Here is a 26,551-nt window from a genome sequence, read left to right as displayed (position 1 = left end):
GCCGCTCTAATATCTGCCCCCTATTGCTTGTATCCCATCTAACTAGACCTGCACACCTCAGACATCTGGAATCAGACATCACATCTCTTATTTACCAATTATGAATTCTCAGACTTTTATCTGCTGTGAATATCCTTCATACACACCATGTGATATATGCTTCTAGTTCCAACATGTGTGCCAGAACCATCCTTCTTAGCCCCTCTCCTACCACCTTCACTCCACTAATAACCTCCACAAAGGGTTAGCTGTTGTTCTGATATATAATAAACCCCCATAGCACACAAAGCTTCCTCTTCAGCCTCTTCCATCCATCGTACGGAGCTGACAGCGGGGGATTCTACACACTTGTCAGATTGTATATCTAACAAGGCGACTGCTGGCTGTCAGATGGAAGAGATCTGGTGGCTGGGCAGCTGTGTGATCGCTTCCAACCCCCCTTGTAATGGCTGCCCCCCCCATGTGAGTGTCCTGGGCAGGCGCTGTCATCTTCTTACTGATGACCCAGAAGCGGCAAGTATAATGTCACTTCTTGGTCCCATTTCACTGTCCCTGGCCAGTATGGCTGAGGAAGAATCTAATGCAGTGTGATCTGCACTTTACTGGAGGACACGTGAGACATCCAGCGTCTTTTAGACCCTTTGTATCTCATTAAAAAGAACCTACCACAAAAAAAAAAAAATCACCAAATAGTGGACTTTTTGTCCCCTATGTGATGAAAAAAATGTAAAAAAAAAAGGTAAAAAATTAAAGTTACACCCAAGATCATAAATCCCCTCAAATTTGTGAGCCCCCACCCCCACATACAGACGTAAGCGTCGGGCGCCTATGCGCAAAAACTTTGATTGCAATACACATTACAGTACATATCGCTGTGCACGCCAGACTGAGAGAAATCATCACTGGAGCTTCTGCTTAACTCTGAACTGATGACCTATAGCAAGTTTTTAAAGCATTGCCTATGGCAAATACAGGGTGCTATAGGGCAGGGCTTGAAAAAGCTGCTCGCAAAATTTGAGGGGAAATCCTTGTGTGGCGAGCACAGATGGAGCGGCTCCACCTGCGTTCCAAGCCTCATTGTGAAGCTGAGTTCCGATTTCCGACTTCTTCTTCGGCACCGCAATTACACTGGCAGTGCCGCTGAGGTGACAGGTGCAGGAGAGGTCCGTTCTCCTCCGCTGAGAGGAGACACCCGCTTTCCCCCGCCGTGGGGGACACGAGACATATTATGTCTCTTTTATATATAATTATATATATTATATATATAAAAGAGACATAATAATATACCTAATATCTAATTATATCGAAAGATATAAAAGAAACATATTATATATTTATCTAATTATATATAAAAGAGACATAATATCATACCTAATATATAATTATATAGAAGGATATAAAAGAAACATTATATTATATATAATTCTGTAAACTAAACTTACATCTTTAAAAGAGACTTTAGTTACTAAAGATGCAGGAGATAAACAAAAAAAATACAAAATGTTTACTACAGTTTAAAGCTGTAAAACGTGATATTTTGATTGCACCCTATTGCTATTAAGCTATTGCTGTTGTGTTTAAATTGACATAATAAAGCGATGTTATAATTGCAGTTTTTTATATTTTGGACTCTTTATTCTAAAGAAAAATGTAATTTCATAAGCTTTAAGGGGTGGGGGCGGACCTGGGCAAGGTTGGGTGGGGCAACTGGTGGAGAGTAAGGTTTGTGCCTGGCTAGTAGATCTAGACTGGAAATTTTAAGCCCTACTATAAGGTGTGACCTAAAATTAACTTTAGTTTATTGTTTACTGACATTTTGTGCCAATATTGGGTAACATATGGAATTGGAACTACCACTATTGTATTCTCTAGGGTGTCTGGTTTAAGAAAATATATAATATTTGGGGTTTTATGCAATGTTCATAACTAAAGTGATTATTTTAACCGCTTTAGTGCTGCTCCATAGCATAAATACTGCTAAAGGGCGGCAGTGGTGCGCAAAATCACGTGTATATATACGGATTTCACATTACCAGGTACGGGGCGCGCGACTCGCGCGTCCTACCCACGCCACCATTTACAACCTCGGCTGTCAATCACCGGGTCCCAGCCAGTGATTACTCGCCGGCGCCCGGTGATTGCTGAGCATCTCCAACAAGGGGGTGGGGGAGAACTGTTTGTAAACAAAGCAGTTCTCTCCCCTGTCAGCTCCTGCACACTGTGAAGCAGAAACACTGTGAAGCAGTTATAAAGGGCACACAGTTAACCCTTTGATCTCCCCACGTTAACCCCTTCCTGCCCAGTGCCATTAGTACAGTGTCAGTGCTTTTTATTACCGCTGATCACTGTATTGGTGTCACTGGGGATGTCAGTGACACCAAGTCAGTTCCCCCCCCCCCCCCCAGTGTCAGAATATCCGCCGCAGTCCCGCTATAAGTCGTTGATTGCAGCCATTACTAGTAAAAATCATTTTCAAAAAATCTCAGTATATATACCGCCGATTGTAAACGCTATAACTTTTACATAAACCAATTAATTTACACATATTGGTATTTTTTTTTAGCAAAGACATGAAGCAGAATACATTTTGGCCTAAACTTATGATGAAATTTGATTTTCAAAATTTTTTTTACTGGACATGTTTAATAGCAAAAAGTCAAAAACATTGTTTTTTCTCAAAACTGTCGGTCTTTTTGATAGCGCAAAAAAGAACGCACAGTCAATCAAATACCACCAAAAGAAAGCTATTCGTGGGGAAAAAAAGGATGTAAATTTCATATGGGTGCAGCGTTGCATGACCACACAATTGTCTGTTAAAGTAAAGCAGCGCCGTAACGCAAAAAATGGCCTGGTCAGGAAGGGGGGGAAATCCTCTGGAGGGCGAGTGGTTAAACAAGTATGCAAAAAACACAAAACAATCTCATGCAGTGAAAGGGTTAAAGCGGTATTAAACACAAAAGAAAACATTTGTTATATTGCACCATACCACTTCTTAGATGTGATGGCTGCATTAGTTATTTTTTAGGTTTTCTTTCCTTTATTTTCGCCTGGTGATCTGGCCAGTAACTCTTGTTTTTCAACAAAACAAGCTCTCCTACAGATGTAGCAGTTTAGAGGGTTGAGACAAACCATTTACCAATGGCAGGGATGCTTACAATGATCAGCTTTAGGTAAAACCTTTATCCCAAAAGGAAAAAAGCTGTTACTATAATTGCTTGGGTATCTAAATCTGCCAGAACATCTAACACTCCCCTCCCCATAGACTGACAAGGCTGCTGTCTGCTATGCCTCCTGTGCTCATTCATCCAGAGGAGGTTGTAACAAACTAGCTCATCAGAGCTGGATGCGGAGTTCTTCTTTGTCTTGTCCTGTCTGTTATCTGAGGTATTCCTCGATCATTCCTCACATCCCCTCTTTTCCAGTCCTGAGAGGCAAACGTTATCTCCTGACAGATGGTGTGGGTCAACCAGGTGAAACATTCCTGGTGGTGCCAGCAGTCTGGGAAGAATTGACCCAAAACGGCGTAAGCCCACACATTATCAAACTGAGTAATTGCACATTCCTCAGGTCAACCGTATGTTTCATGTCATGTATTATGAAGCTGTAGTTAATTCAGAGTTTCCCACTGACCACTCCCAAAACATGTAGTCAGAGCCCCCCCCTGTGAGAGGGACTTTTAAGAAGAGACAAGTGAGATAGACACACACACACACAGAGATCTCCCAGCAACATCGTAACAAAATGAGATCAAGAAATCACCCTGCTCTACAACTTGGATCTGCAAACCCAGGCATATGGGCAAGTAACTTAACCCTGTAATCTCCTTCCTAATTATCTCTTTGCTGTGACTTTATATACATATATATATATTTTTGTGACATCTCTTTGTAAATATTGTATTGCACCTGTTTTGACCCTTTTAGTAATAAATCTCTCTTTCTGAAAGTGTTAAACTGTTTCTAAGCGCTTATTTGCAATTCACGAATCCCTGCCTTTGAAGAGACGCTACTGTTTGTTATATCTCTGTATAGCAGGTCCGCGGGCCGTGCTATATAGATCAATATTTCAATCATTATTGTGTATATTTGATAACGGGAGTTTCCCAGTCTCCGACAAAAGTGGTGGTGGCAGTAGAGGGTTAGTTGCGTAATTAACCCGACCCAGTAACAAGCGCATTCAGGCTGCAGGCACCGATTGTAGTCCATTAGCTGGGCAATCGCTGTGTAGGGTGCAGCTGAGTGTGGCCTTGTTATGCGCGTCACACCGCGGTTTTAGATCGGCCGGCCCTTCGGTCACGAGTTTGGTGAGAAGGTCTGGGGTCTGACGCCGTGGGCGTGACGTATTACTGTTAGTCGCGGTCGTGCGATTGTCGCATGTTGGTGGCGGCGACCGTGGATCTGTGACAGAGGTGTGTTATTGGCCAGATTAAAGTGCTGCTAAACCCCGGACCCTGCATTCACTACATCTAATCTCCCACAGTACACAGAACATGGAAGTACAATTATTTTAGTAAATATAAACTGCTAAATACTTCATCAGCAGTTAGAGCAGTCTTATGACTTCTATCAGTGTCCAGCTCAGCACATGTTGATGCTTGGAGAAGGAGTTTTCATTTTTCTCTAGGAGGATGCAGAACCCCTGAACTCTGTCTGGACAGTGCTGACTGGTCCTGTGCGGATCACATGAACTCTCCCAAGAAACAAACAAAAAAAAAAAACCTTTCTAGCAATACACACCAAACTGAGCATGTGCAGAGTGTCTCCACACGATATTCTTATCAGGAGATAAGAGGGGGACACTAGAAGAAGGGGAGGATCAGAGAAGACAGGATCAAACAGCCTGTTTACACAATGCAGAGGATTAACCCCTTAAGTTCCACAGTGAGTATAACTAGCATGTTTATCTGCATATACTGACTGATTGTACTGTTGTGGGTTTAGTAACACTTTAAGGCAGCCAACGCATCTAATGATTGGGAAGCTGCAATTTATGACATTTTTGGTTTTGGGTTTAATATCGCTTTAACACCTCCTTTGGTGGAAGAGCGGATATGTGAACTGAACAGGTGTATTGCCTTTGAGAGGCACACTTATTATTACCAATTTGTGCATATATAAAAGGTGGATTGTTATTTTGGTTTATTTTTATTGTCTGAATTTCACCATATTAGCTCACGAGCAATTATTCACACTTGATATTATCTACACAATGCCATGCAGGAATGACAATATTTGGTCTTATTGGTCCTTTGGGGTTATAAATTGTTCTATTTAACCACTTGCCGACAGGTCAGTAGTAATGTTACTGCTGACAGTCGGCTCCCCCGAGCAACACAACGTACGGGTGCGTCATGCCGATCTTCCGGGTTTACAGGTTTGTGCTCGCCTGTGCGGTGTCTCTCATGCTGCAGTTCATTAGCAGGCTTGCAGTCAATGATTTTGGCTGTGAACCTGCTCATTGCTGTGGCCAATCACAGATCTGCCTGTTTTGTTTTCTCCCCGATTTCACTTACCGTTCAGAGCTAAAATCAGGAAGAAAAGTCAGCCAGTCTGTGAGTAAAAGCAGCACACATACACTTATTAGCCACACAGTTAACCCTTTGATTGTCCTCCTGATCTCCCCCATCACCCAGCCAGTGTCATTAGTAGTACGGTGTCAGTGTAAGGTATTATCACTGTATTAGTGTCACTAGCAACATCAGATAGTGTCAGTTGGAGTCAATTAGCGTCCCTCCCAGCCAATGTCAGTTAGCGGCAGTCCCTGATTGCCCGCCACACTATCACTAGTAGAGTGGCTGTACAGATCAGTATCCTGGGCACAGTCAGAACTATATTAGTCACTCTAATACTATAGTGTCCCCAAAATTGTACTGTTAGCTTATGTCAGCACTTGTGACATGTAGCAGAATACATTTTGGCCTAAACTTATGAAGGAATTTGATTTTATTGGATATACTTTATAAAATGAAGTAGAAAATATCTTTTTTTTTTAATTTTTTGGTCTTTTTTTGTTTATAGAATACAAAAACCCTGTGAGAGAAAAACACAATACAGTGTTGCTTGACCAAGCAATTGCCAGTTAACCACTTGCCGACCGCGCATAGCCGAATGACGGCTGCACCGCGGCCGGCTAGTTCTGGGTGGACGTCATATGACGTCCTCCCAGAACGCGCTCTCCTGCGCGCCCCAGGGGGCGCGCACCCGGCGATCTCCGTGATCGCTGTGTCCTACGGACACAGCTGATCACGAGATGTGGTGAAAGGCCGATCCCACCGGCCTTTTACCACGTGATCAGCGGTGTCCAATGACACGCTGATCACAGGAAAATGCAAGTGCCGGTTCTCGGCTGCACTTTCCTCACGCTGTCAGATCGTGAGGAAAGTACTGCCGAGAACCGGCAGTTGTCAGAGCGGGGATCGGCACCGATCATCAGGGCACTGATGATCAGTGCCCTGATGATCGGTGCCCAGCAGTGACCCCCGCAAGTTCCTCCCAGCAGTGCGCCCACTAGCCCCGCCCACCCATGCCCAGCAGTGCCCCCACCTGTGCCCAGCAGTGCCCCCACCTGTGCCCAGCAGTGCCCCCACCTGTGCCACTCTGCAGTGCCACCTACCTGTGCCCAGAAGTGCCACCTACATGTGCCAGCAGTGCCACCCACCTGTGCCCACCCACCTGTGCCCACCAGTGCCACCCACCTGTGCCCACCAGTGCCACCTACCTGTGCCCACCCACCAGTGCCGCCCACCAGTGCAGCCCAGCAGTGCTGCCAGTCAGTGCCACCAGTCAGTGCCCAGGGGTTGTGCCAGTCCGTGCCGCCAGTCAGTGCCCAGAAGTGATGCCAGTCAGTGCCGTCTATCAGTACCCATAATCAGTGTCACCTATCAGTGCCGCCTATCAGTGCTGCATATCAGTGCCGCCTATCCGTGACCCCTAATTAGTGCTGTCTATCAGTGCCGCCTATCCGTGCCACCTCATTAGTACTGCCTATCAGTGCCCTTTAGTGCTGCCTATCAGTGCCCATCAGTGCCGCCTATCAGTGCCCATCAGTGCCGCCTCATCAACGCAAATCAGTGAAGAAGAAAAAATACCTGTTTGAAAAATTTTATAAAAGAAACAAATAAACTTTTTTTTTTTTTTCAAATTTTTTGCACTTTTTTTAATTTATAGCGCAAAAAGTAAAGCGCCCAGTGGCGATTAAATACCACCAAAAGAAAGCTCTATTTGTGAGAAAAAAATTATCAAAATTTCATATGGGTACAATGTTGCATGACGGCGCAATTGTCAATCAAAGTGCGGCAGCGCTGAAAGCTGAAAATTGGCCTGGTAAGGAAGGGGGTATAAGTGCCTGGTAGGCAAGTGGTTAAAGTAGCGCAGTGCTGAATTGCAAAACATGCCCTGGTCATGAAGGGGGTACAACCGTCCGAAGTGGTTAAAAAACTTTGTAATGACTGATCCAATCTCTAATATCTGAGAGAAACTGTACTTATATTATCAAAACAAGAAGCTCTACCGCTATATTTTCTCTGTTCTTGTTAATAAAGTAATCCTAACCATGCGAGTTTCTGTTTTGTGTTTATGACAAAATGTTTGAAACATGACAAAAAAATCTGATTAATACACACAAAAAAAAAAAAGTTAACGTAAAAAACATTTAAAAAAAAAAAAAATTATATATATTATATTTTTTTTTTTTCTAGTAAAACTCTACTCGAAAGTGTACCAGATAAAAGTCATCTATGTGCTTTACAAATATATCATAAATATTTAGGAAGCAACGAAGTCACAGAATTATTTCCAGTTACAGACACATTGGGGTTGATGTACTAAAACTGGAGAGTGTAAAATCTGGTGCAGATCTGCACAGAAACCAATCAGCTTCCAGGATTTATTGTCAAAGCTTAACAGAACAAGCTGAAGTTAGACACTGATTGGTTCCTATGCAGAGCTGCACCAGATTTTGCACTCTCTGGTTTTAGTAAATCACCCCCATACTGACACTTATCATTTCTACCAGAACATCCACACATCAATGATTTCTAGTTACAAACATTTTAAAGCCTAACTGCCACTTTTGTTTTCTCTCGGGGATTCTGCCTCCATTCTTGAATTTAGCTGAACAGAGAAAGTTTGTACAAACCCAGCAGACACATTGGTGGTTCCCTGTACCCCCCCCCCCCTATACACATCACTTCCCAGCATCCATCCCGGTAGTGAGATGGTCCCCACAGCACACAGACCTCACTGATTGGCTGTAATAGCAGTGGTCTGTGTACATTTACCCCTCAGTGAGAAGTCCCGAGCAAATGTGAATTAAAGAACTACAGACAAAGCTCTCCTGGCTGTACTCCTCATGTGGAACACAGAAGTGCAGTTCGTTCCGCACTCCTGTGACCGTTTTCAGCTGACAGCGGACTGAAGCCTGTTATTGGCTGACATCACTCAGCCGGTCCAGACTGGGGAAAGATGCCGACGTCACAGTCAGGATCCACCCCAGAATCTGGAGCAGCACCTACCTCAGCGTCTCAGCGAAACGCCGCGAGCCTCAGCAAGTCGCTCCCTCCCCCTCCACAGCCCTGACCTCCAATGAACACTGGGGGGGGCTGAGCAGAGAGTGGTGACTGACAGTCCTGCTCTCTGTTCAAAGCAGAGAGGAGCTCTCAGTGACAGTGATCATGTGATCGCTGAGTTCTCACCCTTAGAGCCAGCAGAGGACAGATGAAGCATCAGACCGATACTTCATCCACCTAGGTAAGTATAATGGGGGGAAAAAATAACCCCATACTTCTCTTTTCAACTATTAGATTTAGTTCACACTTTTGTGCTGGGGTATCACACGCATTGCCACAACTAGTGGAAAAACATTTTGCACATTGGAGATCTGTTCTTAAAAGAGAAGTATGTGTTTAGAAAAAAAAAATATACTCACCTAGGTGAATGCAACATTGATCCAATACTGCATCTGTCCCCCACTGTCTCTGTAGTGAGAACTGAGTGATCAAACACCGCTGATCGCTCAGTTCTCCTCCTCCACTGTGAGCAAAGAATGGGGACTGTCAGATTCCGGCTCTCTGCTCTCTCCTCCAGCGCTCACTGGAGTGCTGGACTGTAGAGAGGGGCAGGAACAGCTGGTTCAGACTCTCAGCAGATCACATAGAGGCTGAGCTAGCTGCTGGTCCAGGCTTTTGGGAAGATCATGTCCAAATGGTTGGGATCTTTCCAGAGCCTGGACCAGCTCTATGACGTCAGCTGACAGCGGGCTTCAGTCCGGATCACATAAGTGTAGAACTATCTGCACTCCTCTGGTCCACAGAAGTGCAGCCAAAAAAGCTTAGGTTATACTTCTCCTTTAATGGCATCTCAATGTACTTTGCCAAAGAAATGCATCAGAACACAACTAATGCACCACCATGCACTGTGCTGTGCTACAAAATCTATGTTACATATAATACCATAATACAGAACATAAAATAACATGTACACATTCCAGGCCTGAGGACAGTCACTGATCAAGCCTGACACATCTTTGCCATTTGATGCAGAAAGTAGTTGTAAATGAATCGGCTGCTTTCATGTAATGCAGAATAACTCCCAGAATAAGGTACATCAATGATTACTGCAGCACAGCAGCGTGAACCTAGACTCAGTGAGCTGTCCCAAGTGGGCCATTAACTCCGTGTTGTTACGTTTCCACATTGTAGAGTTATAATTATACAGAGTTGTTTGCCATTAAAGCAGAATTAAAATCACTCAATCAGCATTATTTGTAATCTTTATGCTGCTGACATTAATAAATAGAGAGGAAGGTACATTAGATTTACTTTGTTAAAGCTTTTTTTTTTTACATTTCTTCAGTTGCTTCCTGGTTTCTAGCTTAGGTTAAAATGATGTCACACATCCCTGGAGTCTTCATGGACTTTTTTGTTATCTGGAGGAGGGACTTTCTCAGCTAAGCACACTCTCCTGCCTGCATGTCTAAACTAAGGGCAGATGGATATCAGGAAGTAAATGATACATGAATCATCTGCCCTTACTCAAGATGGCTGTGGCAAGAAATGCTAGGGGGTGTGTCTCAATAAAATAAAGCATGGAGACATGGATGGATGGGGGAGTTTTCCTTGAATATTAAAAATGAATTAAATAGCATTTTCAGCTTGTGGTGCTCAGACACAGACTCAGTTAGGTTCCTCTTTAAGGATATTTATTATATTGCGCATGCTTAATCTATTGATTTATATCCCATTATAATGTACTTGTAATTCTTCATTTTGAAATTGATAATTGCTTTTATTTGTAGGTTTCCATGAATCCACTTCTGTTCACCTTTGTATTAATACTGCTGGTATGGAAGGGTTAATAGTACAATAATATTCTTGTTCAACATCTAACTAGAAGGAGATTGCTGCCATCTGGAGTCTAATTCACCATAATGGGTTATACAGTATAAGCAGCGGGATGCATGACCAGACTGTACTCTTCACAAACTACATTTGGAACAAAATGCATGGGGGCGGAGCCTGATGACATCACAGAAGGGCAGAGCCACAGTGCAAATTGGCAGCTGGATGTATCTGGCGGATGAGCTGCAGCATGATAGATGGGGAGCTGACTAGGCGGACTGGTTTGCACCTTTACTAGCACTTTATTACATAGTGCTTTGCTGCACAAGACAAATGGGAGTCTATATGGACCATTTTGTGCGTTTTAAATAATAAACATGATTTTGCACTATTGCAGTTTTGTTCTTTGTGCCTTTTGTTTACCTGGATGTTGGAGAAGTACAGCGGAGGGTGGAGTGGACCAAGCTGGAGGTGTGCTGCCATGGAGGTCTGATAAAACGCCTTTTACCTTTCTATACCAGAAAGATAAAAGTCTGCTGAGCGTCATTCAGTTTGGAATTCTGGGATTTTTATTGTAGTTTGATCTCACATGAATAGACTGTCTGTGATTTCTGTGTTTATATACAATTTTGTTAATGCTTTTTATATAGAAATGCTGCATTATTCAATGTATATGGTTGTGCACTGCAGTGATATCTGTAAGACAACCAACATTTATCTTCTGGCTCCCATCTCACCTGATCCACCAATCAGAACAGGAACTCTAAAATCAGCCTGCAGGCTCCACCCACCAACTGAAAGCTCCAATTATATCACACAAGTGTGACGTCATTATGTTTGCACAGAACCATGTGACCACAACCAGCCCCATAGGGGCTATGAGATTTTAGGGACTGATCACATCTCGCGATTTGGGATTGTGAGAAGAATCGCTGTGATTCCTCCTGAGATCCCAAATCATGTGGCAGCTGCAGCACAACATAAAAACATTATCCTTCAATGACACCCCAAATGGGATGCGACTCTGACGTGATTGTTGTGCGGCTATTGTGGCAAACTGCCCCCTTCAAAATTATGTGAAGCTTGTCACCAGAAAAGGTGACAAATATGCATAGCGCAGCCTATACAAGTGAATGGGCTACCCTATGCAACACTCAAAATCACACAATAATCATCTGTCAAAATTGCATTTCTGCTACACGATGTGAATAGGGCTTCATACTCCGAGTTCTCTTTAGAATTTTTTCACACCTAAGCGTTTTCCGCAGTGTTTTGCAGAAACGCAGTACAGTCCATTTTTAACATGATTTCCTAGAAATCATGGGACTTTTTTTAATGCAAAAAGTTACGTTTTTTTGTTCTATAAACTTCAATGGAAACGCTGCAGAAAAGCATGTATTGCGTTTTTGCTGCGTTTTAAATATGCCTAGCAACAAGAAGAAAAGAAGCAAAAACGCAACACAGAAATGGGTCAAAACACAACCTGCATAGGTGTGAACGTAGCCTTACAAAGGTTTCTGCACACTTTCTGTACAGTAGTAATCTTTGTAGTATCCTCTGATTTCATGATCTGAGGTCACATGGAATGTCGGTGTACATACAGAGTACTAGACATGTCCTTGATAATCATATAAATACAGGACCAGACTAATCTAGTTTTTGGGGGCCACATACAGGACTCTGGGGGTAACTACTTGTCTAGTGAAGTTCTCTGAATTCAGATCATTACTGTCTTTATAAGAATCCTAGTACGGTGGTGGGTCACAGCTCTCCAGCTTTAGCTGTTTTGTGAAGTCACAGCAATGGGGTTCATCTACTAAAGGAAAAGACAGATCACAATGCAAAGGGAACATTCACTGAGCTTAGTAATAAGACAGAGCTCTGTTCATTGTATATAGCCAATCATGTACAAGGGAGAGGAAAGACAGGATTGTTTGCTGTCACATTGGTTTTGATAATTGGAATGAACACAACTTCACCATGTATACCGGGGTAGGAAACCTTTCAGAGGATGAGGTCTACCTGGACAACATGGAGCAGAGCAAAGCAAAGATCCCCTTGGGGGGGGGGGGTGTTACTAGGTGGCGCCCTTAAAAAAACCAAAACATCATTCTTTACATCACCCTCCACTGTAGTGTCCTGTACCCCCCAATGTAGTGTCCTCTGTCCCCTTTACATCACCCCCCCCAACTGTAGTGCCCTTTGCCCCCCCCCCACAGTAGTGTTTTGTACCCCCCAATGCTGTGTCCTTTGCCCCCCTCCCCCCACAGTAGTGTCCTGTACACCCCAAAGCAGTGTCCACTGCCCCGCTTCACACATCCCCCCACTGTCGTGCACTCTGTCCCCTTCCCCCCGGTAGTGTCCTGTACCTCCCCCCCAAACCAGTGTCCTCTGCCCTCCTTCACGTCACCCCCAACACTGTGTAGTGTTCTATAGCCTGCCCCATAGCAGTATCCCCCCCCACATACAAAGTGTCCTCTGCGTCCACATTCCCCAGTGCAGTGTCCCCTGTCCTTTTCTCATCAAAATCCCCCCCACTGTAGTTTACTCTGTCCCCCCCTCCCAGTGTCTCCTATGCCATCCTCCCACTGCATCTCCTAAGCCCTCCTCCCACAGAGTCTCCTGTGTCTTCCTTCCCACAGTGTCTCCTAAGCTCCCCTCCCACAGTGTCTCCTAAGCCCCCCACCACCACCACCACCACAGAGTATCCTGTGTCCCCCTTCCCACAGTGTCCCCTATGTCCCCCCTCCTCCAACAGTGTCTCCTAAGCTCCCCTCCCACAGTGTCTCCTAAGCCCCCCACCACCACCACCACAGAGTATCCTGTGTCCCCCCTCCCACAGTGTCTCCTCTGCCCCCCCCCTAGAGTGTCTCCTGTGTCCCCCCTCCCACAGAGTCTCCTGTGTTCCCCCTCCCACAGAGTCTCCTGTGCCCCCCCCCCCACAGTATCTCCTGTGCCGCCACACGGGTAGTACTGCCTACCTGTCAGCGTGTGTAGAGCAGAGCGGAGATCAGAAGACAACATAGTGCTGGGTGGAAGGCGGAAGCAGAAGTTGCCAGAGTTCATAATACCAAGATGGTGATTGGTTGCTAGGACAGCCTAGCAACCAATCACTGAGCACCTTCTGCCCCTGACCCCACCCTCCATCCAGCACTATGCTGCCTCCTGCTCTACTGATAATATGAGAATGGTTGAGGCAGAACCGCAATCATCATCGACCTTTCAGATCCCTGCAGTCAATCACGATTGATGGGTTGCGGCCCCCCGATGTATACCATACTCACTGAGCATTCAGTAAACGGCCCCCAATCTTTTCATACATCAGACACATTTCTGGCACATTTGTATACATTTTATTCCATGTTTGTATTTGGTGTAATAAAGAAATAGAAATGTAAGAATTGTCTCACCTCCAGTCTGGTTGAATCGGCTCATCAATGTCTGTACACCGTGCTTAAACACAGCCTCATTGCCCCGATTCATTTGTGTGTTCCTCTCCCAGTAGTCAGGTTCCAGTTTCTTCATCCACTCAGCCTTGGGAAGATACTGCCGAGTGTCACTGTTATAATCCTCTATCTCCTTATCATCCACATATCCGATCATAGAGTACACAGGGAGCCCGGATCCCGGAGAGGAGACTCCAGTGTGATAATACCGCATAGAGTGACTGTCTGATAGAGAGACATGGAGGGTATTCAGTAACACAAATAGCCAAGTTCTGAATGTAACAATCCATAGTAACCAATCAGATTTCCTCTCTCAGTCACCTGACAGCTGTAAAGTGAAATCAGATTGGTTGCCATGGGTTACTGCACTTAGCAATAATAAAAGGAATAGACAATTCTCCATTACACAGCACTGTATATATTCAGCCTAGACCGACGTCATCATGGGAGAGGAAATACAAATCCCAACACACATTTCCAGGACATCACCTGCAGGAGTGCTATGAGGATCAGTGTGATCATCCAGCAAACTATTAGACAGAGAAGATTTCCAAACAAATGCTGACTGCACTACCTGTACAGCCAATGAGTCACAATCAGGGTGGCCCTATACAACCGATCTGACAGGGGCCCTCTTGGGCACCGAGGAGAAGAAAAAGGCAGCAAGCATAGTGACAACCAGGTACCATCCACAGTGCAGGGGTCAGGAGTGTGTCATGTACACAGAGCACACCATGGGATCTAGGCTGCCCAGGCTTTGGGTAAAACAAGGGAGAAGATTTTTTATTCTCAGCTATTATTGTTTTCACTTCCGTTATAATCCCAGCCAATGATTGTTATTGTTAAGTTGTGTAAAGAGTCTGGAATGATGACAGATGGGAGGTTTTATTTCACAATTTACAATCCTGCTGAGTCCTTATTGGAGAGATTTCTCTGCACCTGTGAAGGCCAAACTCTCCGGACCCGTTCACACCATAGAAACGCAGTCCAGATGTGTTCCGGATGCGTTTCTGCCTGCGCGTTTTTGGTGCATTCGTGTGCGTTTTTAAAACAATCCGGCTCGTTTTATCCCCTCTCTTTTTCTTCAATTCAAATAGGGACATGTGTTCCAGTGCGTTTTTAGTGCGCTCCGGTGCGTTTTAGTTCTGTACAGAAAAAATGCAGCCTGTTCTACTTTTTTTTTCTGCAACCAGAACGCACTGGAACTGCAAGCACTGATGTGAATTATGACATCGAAAGCCATATAACCTACTTTCTGCGCATTTTGGATGCAGGAAAAAAAGCAACTGAAACGCATGGAGTGTGAACTGGCCCTCCAACAGGGACCCAGGAAGCAGCAGAGGTCTGACAGATGATCGAACCATTTAAGTGACACTAAACTGTATCTTTTTCTCCAAAAATAATCCATTTACATCCACTACTTACAAGTCCTGTAATCGATTTGTCATGATTTTTTTTCTGTTATATTTCTTCCTCTGTATAATGTCCTCTGTGAGCTCCCACACCTCTCCTTTTCCTCCTCACTTCCATTTCATGTTTGGAATGATCAGTGCATGTTAGTGGCAGTCATGTACACTGCTCTCTGCACACTACAACTTCCATTGTCCATAGTCCCTAGTTCATCTTAGTGCAAGCAAGGATGGGTAGTCCCTACATCCAGTGGGACCATAGATAATAAACATGACTACCCTCTAATGGGAAGTTGGATTACAGCAGCAAAAAAAGGAATCTGAAGATTTGGAGGAGGCTGAGAGCAAGAGAATGGACTTTTCTGAGGGCCGGTTCACACTATAGAAACGCTTCCAGATGTGTTTCCACGCATTTTTGATGCTTTCTGGTTCATTTTTTCCCTCTCTTTTCCTTCAATCTACATAGGGACATGTGCATTCCAGTGCATTTTTGGTGGGTCCCGCTGCGACTGCAGACAGACTGACCGCTCTAAACATTAGTAGTGCTCGGTGCCCCATCCAGCAGCTGTCAGAATCCTATAGAGTTGTACAGGCGGCCAGCAATGGGGCTGAATGGGGCACCAGTGCCTTCTGTCTGTACCTATATGCTGAAGTGTCATGCCCCCCCCCCCCCCCCCCCCGGATACATGCCCAGTGTACATGAGGCCTACACTGCCCCCTGCCAGGCAGAATAGTCTATGTAAGTGTCGGCAGCAAAGACCTTCCCCGCAGTAACTGTGAGGTCAATGAGGGGGGGGCAGCCTAGGCTCAGGATTATTCTTGGCACACCCCTAGAACATTGCCACATCACAGATCAATATTCTGTATACAAGACAAAGCTGCAGTTCCTGCTATTCACTGCTGGGTGCAAGTAAGACGATGACAAGTCCGAGCTTTACTTGCTGCACTCCCCTGATCACTCAGCCAGCACCGAAGCCTGTGGATGTACATGACAGCCAAGCAACCAGAGTCCTCAGAAGAAATGCCAGTAATGGCAAAGGTGCAATTCATACCGAGTACACGGGGGGGCGGGGGGAATTTACTCAACCTGGAGCACTCAGAATCCGGTGCAGCTGAGCATGGGAGCCAATCAGCTCCTAACTTTAGCTTGTTTAACCCCTTGCCTACCGGGCACTTATACCCCCTTCCTGCCAAGACCAATTTTCAGCTTTCAGCACTGCTGCACTTGACAATTGCGCGGTCATGCAACATTGTACCTATATGAAATTTTTATAATTTTTTTCACACAAATAGAGCTTTCTTTTGGTGGTACTTACCGTATTTTTCGCTCCATAAGATGCACTCCCCCCCCCCCCAAAAAAGGGGGGAAATGTCAGTGCGTCTTGTGGAGCGACCAGTCCGGTATTTCCGCCGCCGCCACCGTGTCAGAATACCAGGCCGGCAGCTTAGCTCTACTCTGCAGCAGAACCTTACCTGTTCCTCGGTCCAGCGCTGTACAGTCTTCCCGCGCCGACATCTTTAGTGCGACAGCCAGGTGCCCACTGCGCGTGTGAATTCACTTTGTGAATGGCTTGGCGTCTTCTGGGACGCGACACGACGCTGGGCTATTCACAAAGCGTAGCGCTTCTCGCACATGCGCAGTACTGTATAAAAATAATATATTAAGTACTTTGATGTAAAAGTTTTAAAGATATATATCTATGGCAAAAGGGCAATAATAAAAAAAAACTGCCAAATAAAATGATAATAATAAAATCAGCAAATACCATGTTGTGAAAATTAATCATAAAAATCAATAATATATATGAACCCATAAATACTGAATAAGATACTAGAAGCGCTTATAAAAGTGCGGCTAACATTCGTATAAAGGAGAATAATAGACAAGTATTAAAAGTCCATATGACATAAACATAAAATATCCATAAATTGTATATAAAAAATTATATATAAAATTGAATTGTATAATATGGGAAAAATGACTAAAATAAGACAAGCAAGACACAATCTCATATATGCTGTCATATCAAAGGTGGAGTCAGTATATGTATATGAGGGATATATGATGTGCATAAATAATCCCCTATTTCTAGCTGTTTGCGATAAAACAGTTTACGTCAATCTCGATATTGTGACCTAGAGGGTGTAGGGTACAAAGATCATATGCCCATCTGGTTTCTGCTTGAGAAACCGCCTGTGTTTTATTCATACCTCTCCAGTGGGGAGTAACAATATCGATTGCTGTGAATTTAAGTGAGGTAGGGTCTTTATTATGGTGAATTCTGTAGTGGTTTGATAAAGAATGCTCCCTATATCCCTTTTTGATGTTGGAGACATGCTCACGTAGACGATCCCGTAATCTCCTGGTGGTTCGCCCTACATACTGTTTCTGGCAAGGGCATTGAAGTACACAACGTACTTGCTGTAACAGGAAATTAAGCTTTTTATGGTGTATGTTTTGCCAGTCACATGCGAAGTAAATGAATCAATCCTGCGTTTCCTGATGTTGTTACATTTGCATATGACACAATTGTTACACGGATTAAAACCTTTCCGGTCAGGAAACAGTGTAATGTGTTTGGGGGGGATCGACTACATTAGGTGCAAGACTATGTCTCATAGAAGTGGCTCTCCGGAAAACAATTTCTGGTTTATCCTGTAAGATCTTACATAAGACAGGATCGGTTAACAGGATATCCCAATTCTTTTTGATCATTCTACTGATGGATCTATGTTGTAATGAGTAGGTGGTAATAAACGGACAAACTTTTGTTTGTGTTGGTCTACGATTGTCCTCCAGCATTGTATTTCTGTCTATCTGGGCGACATTATCTATAGTCTTCATTAAAGTAGTGTCATCATATCCTTTTTCTAGGAATCTATTTTTCAGAATCGTAGCTTGAGAGTAATACATATCCAAATCAGTGCAGTTATGTCTAATTCTTGTGAATCGGCCCTTTGGTATATTGGCCAGCCAAGACGGGTGATGACAGCTGTTGATGGGGATGTAACTATTGTAACTTTGAAAAATGATTTGGTGATAATCCTTCCATCTATATTCATGAGTGTCAGATCCAGAAAATTGATTTCTAATTTACTGTAAGAATACGCTAAGCTGATATTAAGCGTACTGTTATTTAAAGTACCAAAAAAGTTGACAAGTGATTCCTCATTACCATTCCATAGTAGGAGGACATCATCTATATATCTCTTGTAGAGTAACAATTCCGGCCAGTCTCTGGCATAGATGATGTCCTCCTCCCATCTCGCCATAAAAAGATTGGCGAGGCTGGGGGAAAATTTAGCCCCCATAGCCACTCCCTTGACTTGCAAAAAGTAGGTCTTGTTGAACCAGAAGTAATTATTCTCCATGGCAAATTCTAATAGGTTCAGAATAAAATCTTTCTGTGCTGAGGGCAGATTACTATAATGTGTCAAGTAAAAATTTGGGGCTTCCATGCCATCAGAATGATTGACGTTTGTGTACAGCGAGGCAACATCTGCTGTCACCAGGTAGGTATCTGAAGATATTCTGATATCATTGACCAGGTTCAATACCTGTTTTGTATCTTTAAGATAGGATGGTGTTTGTATAGCCAAAGGCTGTAAAAAGAAATAAATATATTCTCCGATTTTCGAGCATAGAGATCCAATTCCACTTATTATTGGACGGCCCGGAAGTCTAATCGGGTCTTTGTGAATTTTTGGTAAAATGTATAAAATAGGGAGTTTAGGTGCAGTTGGGATCAGGAAGGCTTTCTCTTTTTTGTTCAGGATTTTGTTCTCAAAACCACAATTGATAATGTTCTTAAGAGAGCATTTATAACTCACAAGAGGGTCCTTGGTAAATGGGGTGTATGTGTTTCGGTTTGCTTAAAATATTTTCAACTTCTGTTATATAATCAGTTTTGTTGAGGACCACTACCCCACCCCCTTTGTCCGCTGGTCTGATCACCAGATCTCTCTGGTCTAGGAGTGATTTCATAGCCATAATATCCCGATCCGACATATGGCCGTTTGATAGATAGATTACCCAATTCTTTGAGAACTTTGTCAAATACATTTACATATGAGTGTGTTTGTGGAGGTGGGTTGTAAGTAGAGGCGTTGCGTAGATTGGAATACATGTAATTGTCATGTGCCATATTGCTGGCGGTTGGTTTGTTGGCAAAAAATCTTTTTAGGGACAATTGCCTAGCAAATTTATGAATCTATCTACATAAACTTGAAATTTATTTAATTTGTTGGCAGGGGCATAGTAACCTCCCTAGCGGTATTCCCGAGTGTAGCTCGGGGTAAAATGTCAGTACCAAAAGCGGTAACCCCGAGCTACACTCGGGCTTGCTATGCTGCGCTGCATAGGGAGTCCCTGCAGAGCTTACCTTGTCCTGCGCTCCCGCGATGTGTCCTCTGCAGTGTTCCCGGCCATCTCCTCCACCCGATGCCGGCATCCGGCTCCTGTGTTCCTGTCCCTGTGACATTTGGACGTACGGGCGCCGCCACCGGCGGGAAATTTGAAAATTTTAAAAAATGTCATTTTTTTCCAAACAAATTTTACATGGTAAAACATTGCTGTTTCAACCCATTTCACATACATTTTGTCCCGAGTGCTTTGTCCTGTCCCCTGCCTGCATTTTGTCTGTTCTTTCTGCCTGGAAACTGAGAAACGTCCATGGCATCCAAAAAGTGTCCCTTTAGGTCACAAGCGGCTATTCTGACATCTTGCAAACAAATTCAAGCAGAAACTGTCCAAAAACTCACAAGTTCAATGGATGCAAGACTTGTGAAGCTGCTATCAAATAAGGGGTGCTATGTTACAATGTAACATGACCTGTTAAAATGTTGAAAAAGTTAAAATGTTAAAAGTTTGATTGAAATAGCTTTTGATTTCAGTAAATATGCTGCAAACACAACAAAGGACAATTTTCAGTTCTTTACAACCTATAAAGTGTTTTGAAACTTACTGTGCGGAATAATTTTACTGTTATCATTAGGAGGTTTGTTCAATACAATTTGAATTGTACTCTTAATAGTTGTAACATGAGAATTATGCTGACTGTTATTTACATCAATTATTTAGGCAAATGAGAAAAATATAATTTGCATAATAATTTGGAACACGATGTAAAGGGAGTACATCTCTGCGAAAGTGGGGGCAGGTACCTGTCAAATTCAGGTACCCGCTCCCCCTCCCTCCACAAAGGTCCGCTGCACTGTGTCCGCAGTCTCTGGTCATCCCCTCCACAAAGGTCCGCAGTCTCTTGGTCATCCCCTGCACTGTGTCCGCAGTCTCTGGTCATCCCCTGCACTGTGTCCGCAGTCTCTGGTCATCCCCTGCACTGTGTCCGCAGTCTCTGGTCATCCCCTGCACTGTGTCCGCAGTCTCTGGTCATCCCCTGCACTGTGTCCGCAGTCTCTTGTCATCCCCTGCACTGTGTCCGCAGTCTCTGGTCATCCCCTGCACTGTGTCCGCAGTCTCTGGTCATCCCCTGCACTGTGTCCGCAGTCTCTGGTCATCCCCTGCACTGTGTCCGCAGTCTCTGGTCATCCCCTGCACTGTGTCCGCAGTCTCTGGTCATCCCCTGCACTGTGTCCGCAGTCTCTGGTCATCCCCTGCACTGTGTCCGCAGTCTCTGGTCATCCCCTGCACTGTGTCCGCAGTCTCTGGTCATCCCCTGCACTGTGTCCGCAGTCTCTGGTCATCCCCTGTACTGTGTCCGCAGTCTCTGGTCATCTCCTGTACTGTGTCCGCAGTCTCTGGTCATCTCCTGTACTGTGTCCGCAGTCTCTGGTCATCTCCTGTACTGTGTCTGCAGTCTCTGGTCATCTCCTGTACTGTGTCCGCAGTCTCTGGTCATCTCCTGTACTGTGTCCGCAGTCTCTGGTCATCTCCTGTACTGTGTCCGCAGTCTCTGGTCATTTTCTGTACTATGTCCGCAGTCTCTGGTCATCTCCTGTACTATGTCTGCAGTCCATTGGTTCAGAATATTTTTATTCTTGTTTTTCACCTCTAAAACCTAGGTGCGTCTTATGGTCAGGTGCGTCTTATGGAGCAAAAAAATACGGTACTCGCCGCTGGGTGTTTTATTTTTTGCTCTATAAACATAAAAAGAGCAATAAAATTAAAAAAAAAAAAGTTTCACTGATGTGCGTTGATGAGGCTGCACTGATAGGCAGCACTGTTGAGGCGGCACTGATATTCAACGATGGGGACTGATAGGTGGTACTGATCGGTGGCACTGACTGGCGGCACTGATGGGTGGCACAGCTGGACAGCACTGATGGGCACAGGTGTATGACCCTGAGGAAATCATGTGGTTAACGTGACGCAACGCGTAGGTACGCAGTGACGTAGGTCCGGCGTGGACGCCATCTTGGCACACCTGAAACCCATGCAGAAGTACACCTATAGCATGTGGTTTGAAAGCTTATGTCTATCTGTCAACAAGTGAGTGGGCAATTGGTGATTTCTTTGCTATATTGATGTAAAAAACAGTATTACACTATGGAGGATCTTTCTTTTCTGTCCTTATTATGATCCTTATGAGAGAGTGAGCTATATTGTGGTACCTATATCTGGAGTGTACCTGTGATGTTTAAGTGCCACCATTGATGGGGATTTCCTATGGATACCATCCGCTGAGGAGTTACTGCCCGTGAAGGATCCTGGTGTGATCCTAGAGGCGTGCTGGCCCAGTGGGTTGCGGTAAGGAGGTGAGGGGGCATTCAAGGATTTTATCATTGGCTTAAATGCACATTCACCACATCACCTGTATGATTTTGAGTCATTGGATCACTTTTTGCTGATTTGCACTATTTTGGACTTTTTATATTTATTTATTGTCATTATATATTTACATTTGATGTACATTTCACTATACAGTATTTTTATTCAGATTAGAGCGTTGAAATTTATTTGTTTTGATAAAGTGTTTTTTTTAATATTTATATGCTTATTTGGGGTGTTTAAGCACGTATCACTTTATTTAGGTGGTTTATCCCCTTTTGATTCGGGAATTCACTGTTTGTTGCACTAGGTCTATTTTGTTGATTTGTTGACCCAATTAGGGATTTGGGGTTTTTTTTTGTTTGTGTCATTTGGATATTTTTCATTTCCTAGATTGTAAGCTCGAAAGAGCAGGGCCCTCAATCCCCTCATGTTTTGCATTGTATTGGTATTGTTCTGTCACATTTTCTGTCCCCCTTTGTAATGTACAGCGCTGAGCGAACTATTGGCGCTTTATAAATACTGTATAATAATAATAATAATAATAATAATTACATTGGATCCAATTGGGACTAATTTGTTATTTCACGTTTCTGTGTCACGTGTACGTGTGTCACAATAGATCCCTAGAGGATCAGATCACTTTGGATACGTCACTATATTTCAATATCTTATTATATTTTATATGTATGTTTATTCATATGGGTTATATGGATTAGCACTACACCAATTTATTTATTTATGCATTAACACCTACAGGTTTAGGACTGGGTGTTAGCAGCTTATATTAGGTATTTATCACTACTACTATTTAGAAGCACAGGTGGGTGGCACTGCTAGGCACAGGTGGGTGGCACTGCTGGGCACTGATCATCAGTGCCCTGATGATCGGTGCCGATCCCTCCTCTGACAATTGCTGGTTATAGGCAGTACTTTCCTCACACTGTGACAGCGTGAGGAAAGTGCAGCCGATAACCAGCAACTGCATTTTCCGGTGATCTGCCGTGTCGTTGGACACGGCTAATCACGTGGTAAAAGGCCGCTGTGATTGGCCTTTTACCACATCACGCGATCAGCTGTGTCACGGAGATCATCGGGGCGCACAGGAGGGCGAGTTCTGGGAGAATGTCATATGACGCCCTCCCAGAACTGGACGGCCGCAGTGAAGCCGTCATTCGGCTATCTACGGTCAGCAAGGGGTTAATAAGTCCTCATGCACACTTGATGTTTTGATAACGCTGGTAACATTAGCTGTATAAAGTCACGTTAAAAACGTGAGTTTTTCAGCTGTTTTTAGTATTTTTGCATTAGCGTTTAGCTGCATTTTTTCCGCAATTAGCGGCGTTTTCCCACGTTTGGGTTTTTTTCTACTAAAGAAATTTATTTTTTGCTCAAAAAAAGTCCAAAAACACCAGTTTGCGGCGGTTTATCACGTTTTACCGCATTTTTCAGTGTTAGAGCATTTTTAAAGCTGAAAAACTCCTCTAGAAATCCACTAGTTTTGGTTTTTTTTCCAGCCAAAAAACGTTGATTACAGCCTGTGTGTGCATGGATACATAAGGCAAACAAATGCTCACTCACGTGAGGAAGTCACGAGATACGTGATGTACGTGATGCAACGCGTCAGCGATACACAGAGATGTGGTGGTGTTACTTCCGGCACGGGCGCCATCTTGGTATACCCATAGCAGTACACCCAGCGTTTACCATGTGGTTCTGTGAGATTGTTTTAAACCTCTAACTTGTGAGTGAGCATTTGTTGGCTTTGTGCAACTTTAATAAATGTAACAGTATTCCACTATGGGAGGATTCTTCTTCTGTTCTTCACCATATATATTATACCTCCTAGATCAGGGGTGGGCAAACTTTTTGACTTGAGGGCCGCAATGGGTTCATATATTGGACCCGGGGGCCGGACTAGCTGCTGGCCGGCCCAGCCACTACCATGCCATCCATAGTAAGTATAGTAATATTCCCCCATAGTAAGCATAGTAATTCATCCCCCATATAGTAATTCATCCCCCATATAGTAATTCATCCCTCCTATAGTAATTCATCCCCCATATAGTAATTCATCCCCCATATAGTAATTCATCCCCCATAGTAATTCATCCCCCATATAGTAATTCATCCCCCATATAGTAATTCATCCCCCATAGTAATTCATCCCCCATAGTAATTCATCCCCCATATAGTAATTAATCCCCCATATAGTAATTCATCCCCCCTATAGTAATTCATCCCCCTTATAGTAATTCATTCCCCATATTGTGTCAATTCACTTACCTTTGCTCCGCGCGTTCCTCTCGCCGTGTTCCCGCGCCGCTCCGGTCTTCAGGGCAGACTGTGAGAGGAGAGGAGTTCGTCACGCTGCCCCGCCTACATCCTGACAGCCAATGTTTGCCACGCTCCGCGGGCCGTAGTTTGCCCATTGCTGTCCTAGATTGTAAACTCGAAAGAGCAGGGCCCTCGATCCCCTCATGTTTTGCATTGTATTGGTATTGTTCTGTCACATGTTCTGTCCCCCTCTGTAATGTACAGCGCTGAGCGAACTATTGGGCTTTATAAATACTGTATAATAATAATAATATATACGAGTTGGCTGAGCTTACTATCCTGCATGAAAGAGACCCTGATACCAGGATTGATCATATCTATATTTCCGTAAGGGGGTTACCACCATCACTGCTAACCCGGATCCGTATCTGCTGATTGGTCGCATAGCTGTGTTTAATATTTTGAAGGCATATTGGCCCTTTGAGGTCGCTACATGAAGGTGAGGGGGCAATCCAGCCGGTGACGGATCTTATTTCCCTACACCTGCATCACTTTTGGCTGGAATTTCCACTATATCCATTTGTTTGTGGATTTCACAAGTGGACATTTATTTTATATTGTCATTATTGGTGGCACATTTTTTGGCATTTTCTGCTTAGTATTGTGTTCTTTATACATGTAGCACAGTGCGTCACTTTTCAATTATTTTTGTGTTGTCGCAGTTTGATGTCCATATATACGAGCACATTTAGTCCCAATTTAGGGACTTTAGCACTATATTTATTTCTTTGTGGTCACCATCACGTCTCTGAGACACTGATATGTGGAAGGACATTTGTTTGGTCCTATTGTTTGTCTTTAGTCAGGTTTCATCCTGACTTTCTTACCGTTTATTTGTACAGGTAACATTTATGCCGGGTGTCGGTCCATTTTCACTGCACAGTTTCAGGCATTATTTATGCCAAGTGTCCATCACTTTATTTATTACAGGTACTTATATAGCGCCGTCAATTTACACAGCACTTTACATATATATTGTACATTCACATCAGTCCCTAACCCTCAAGGGGCGTACAATCTAAGGTCCCTAACTCACATTCATACATACACATACTAGGGACAATATAGACAGGAGCTGACTAACCTACCAGCATGTCTTTGGAGTGTGGGAGGAAACCGGAGTACCCGGAGGAACCCCACGCAGGCACAGGGAGAACATGCAAACTCCAGGCAGGTGGTGCCGTGGCTGGGATTGAGGTCACTTTTGCCCTTGTTTAAGGGATGCATGTGTGATTTTGCACCATTTCTTTTTAGTCTTTGATATGTATTTATATATTTATCTGTTTTTTTCTTTACGTTTGTAATTTTGCACATTATTGCATGATAGTGTTCACATTTATTATCCCAGACAGTGGAGTCTGTAGGAGCAATATATATATATTTAATAATTTATAGCATATAGGCCTCTTTTGTGGGAGCGCAGCACCATTGTTTCCTTTTAACTGCAAGCACTGATGTGAACTATGACATTGGCAACCATATAACCTACTTTCTGTGCGTTTTGGATGCAGAAAAAACAGCAACTGAGCTCGAGTTCACACTGATGCGGTGCGGGATTTGCTCCGGTTTCTGAGATTCCCGCACTGCATCTTGATCGCACCCCGTTCATGTGAACCCCTGCGGGTGTGAATGTTAAGTTAACAACACCTGAAATTGGTTTGCAAAATGCTGTGCAATGTGCAGAATCGGATCACATGGGTGTGAATATCCTGCAATCTGATTCTAGTGGGGACAAAAAAAAAGGGTCCTGCACTATTTTGGTGCGGATGCGGAGCGATCTGAGCCATAAAAAATGTACGGCTCAAACTGCACCACAGAGACCGCATGTGGTTTGCACAGGAATGCGGTGTGGTTCCCGTGTGGATCCCATGCGATGTGTTGCACCGCAGCAGTGTGAACCCGGCAGAAACGCATGTAGTGTGAACCCGGCAGAGACACATGTAGTGTGAACTGGCCCTAAATCATTTTACCTCTTTATTAGCAATAAAAACTGACAGGGGTTCTAATCCTTCCCCACTGTATCCATCCCCCTGGATATCACGTCCTGAGATAAATGCCACACGCCTTGTTTTAGTATTGTTCTTTTTTTGTGAATTGCAAAAGAATGTTAGAAAAACGCTACGAGGTATTTTATATCAAATTGTAACGCAGAAAATACAGTTTTGTGAGGATTCCGGCTGAGCGGTAGAATGCTGAGCGAGCGTGTGATATGTCTAGAGGAAACCTGCAGCATTTCCTGGTAGATGATTACAAAAGTATTGACAGAACACAAACTTAAATCCATACGCATGTGCAT

The 26,551-nt window shown here is 43.9% G+C and overlaps 1 protein-coding gene across 4 annotated transcripts in view; it reads right to left on the bottom strand.

Moving 5' to 3' along the window:
• Positions 1-26,551, bottom strand: part of LOC149440296 (class I histocompatibility antigen, F10 alpha chain-like) — an 81,201-nt gene that overhangs the window by 44,575 nt on the left and 10,075 nt on the right. For all 4 annotated transcript variants that reach the window (XM_089658816.1, XM_089658813.1, XM_089658815.1 and 1 more), the window contains exon 2: positions 13,747-14,007. In XM_089658816.1, coding sequence (XP_089514942.1) covers positions 13,747-14,007 — 261 coding nt within the window. The remainder of the gene's footprint in view (positions 1-13,746; positions 14,008-26,551) is intronic.

This window comes from Staurois parvus, unplaced genomic scaffold, assembly GCF_062004578.1.
Source record: "Staurois parvus isolate SC_StPar_1 unplaced genomic scaffold, SC_StPar_1.0 ptg001097l, whole genome shotgun sequence".
Taxonomy (NCBI): domain Eukaryota; kingdom Metazoa; phylum Chordata; class Amphibia; order Anura; family Ranidae; genus Staurois; species Staurois parvus.
Note: the sequence above shows the minus strand (reverse complement) of the source record. Positions and strands in the feature narration are given on the sequence as shown.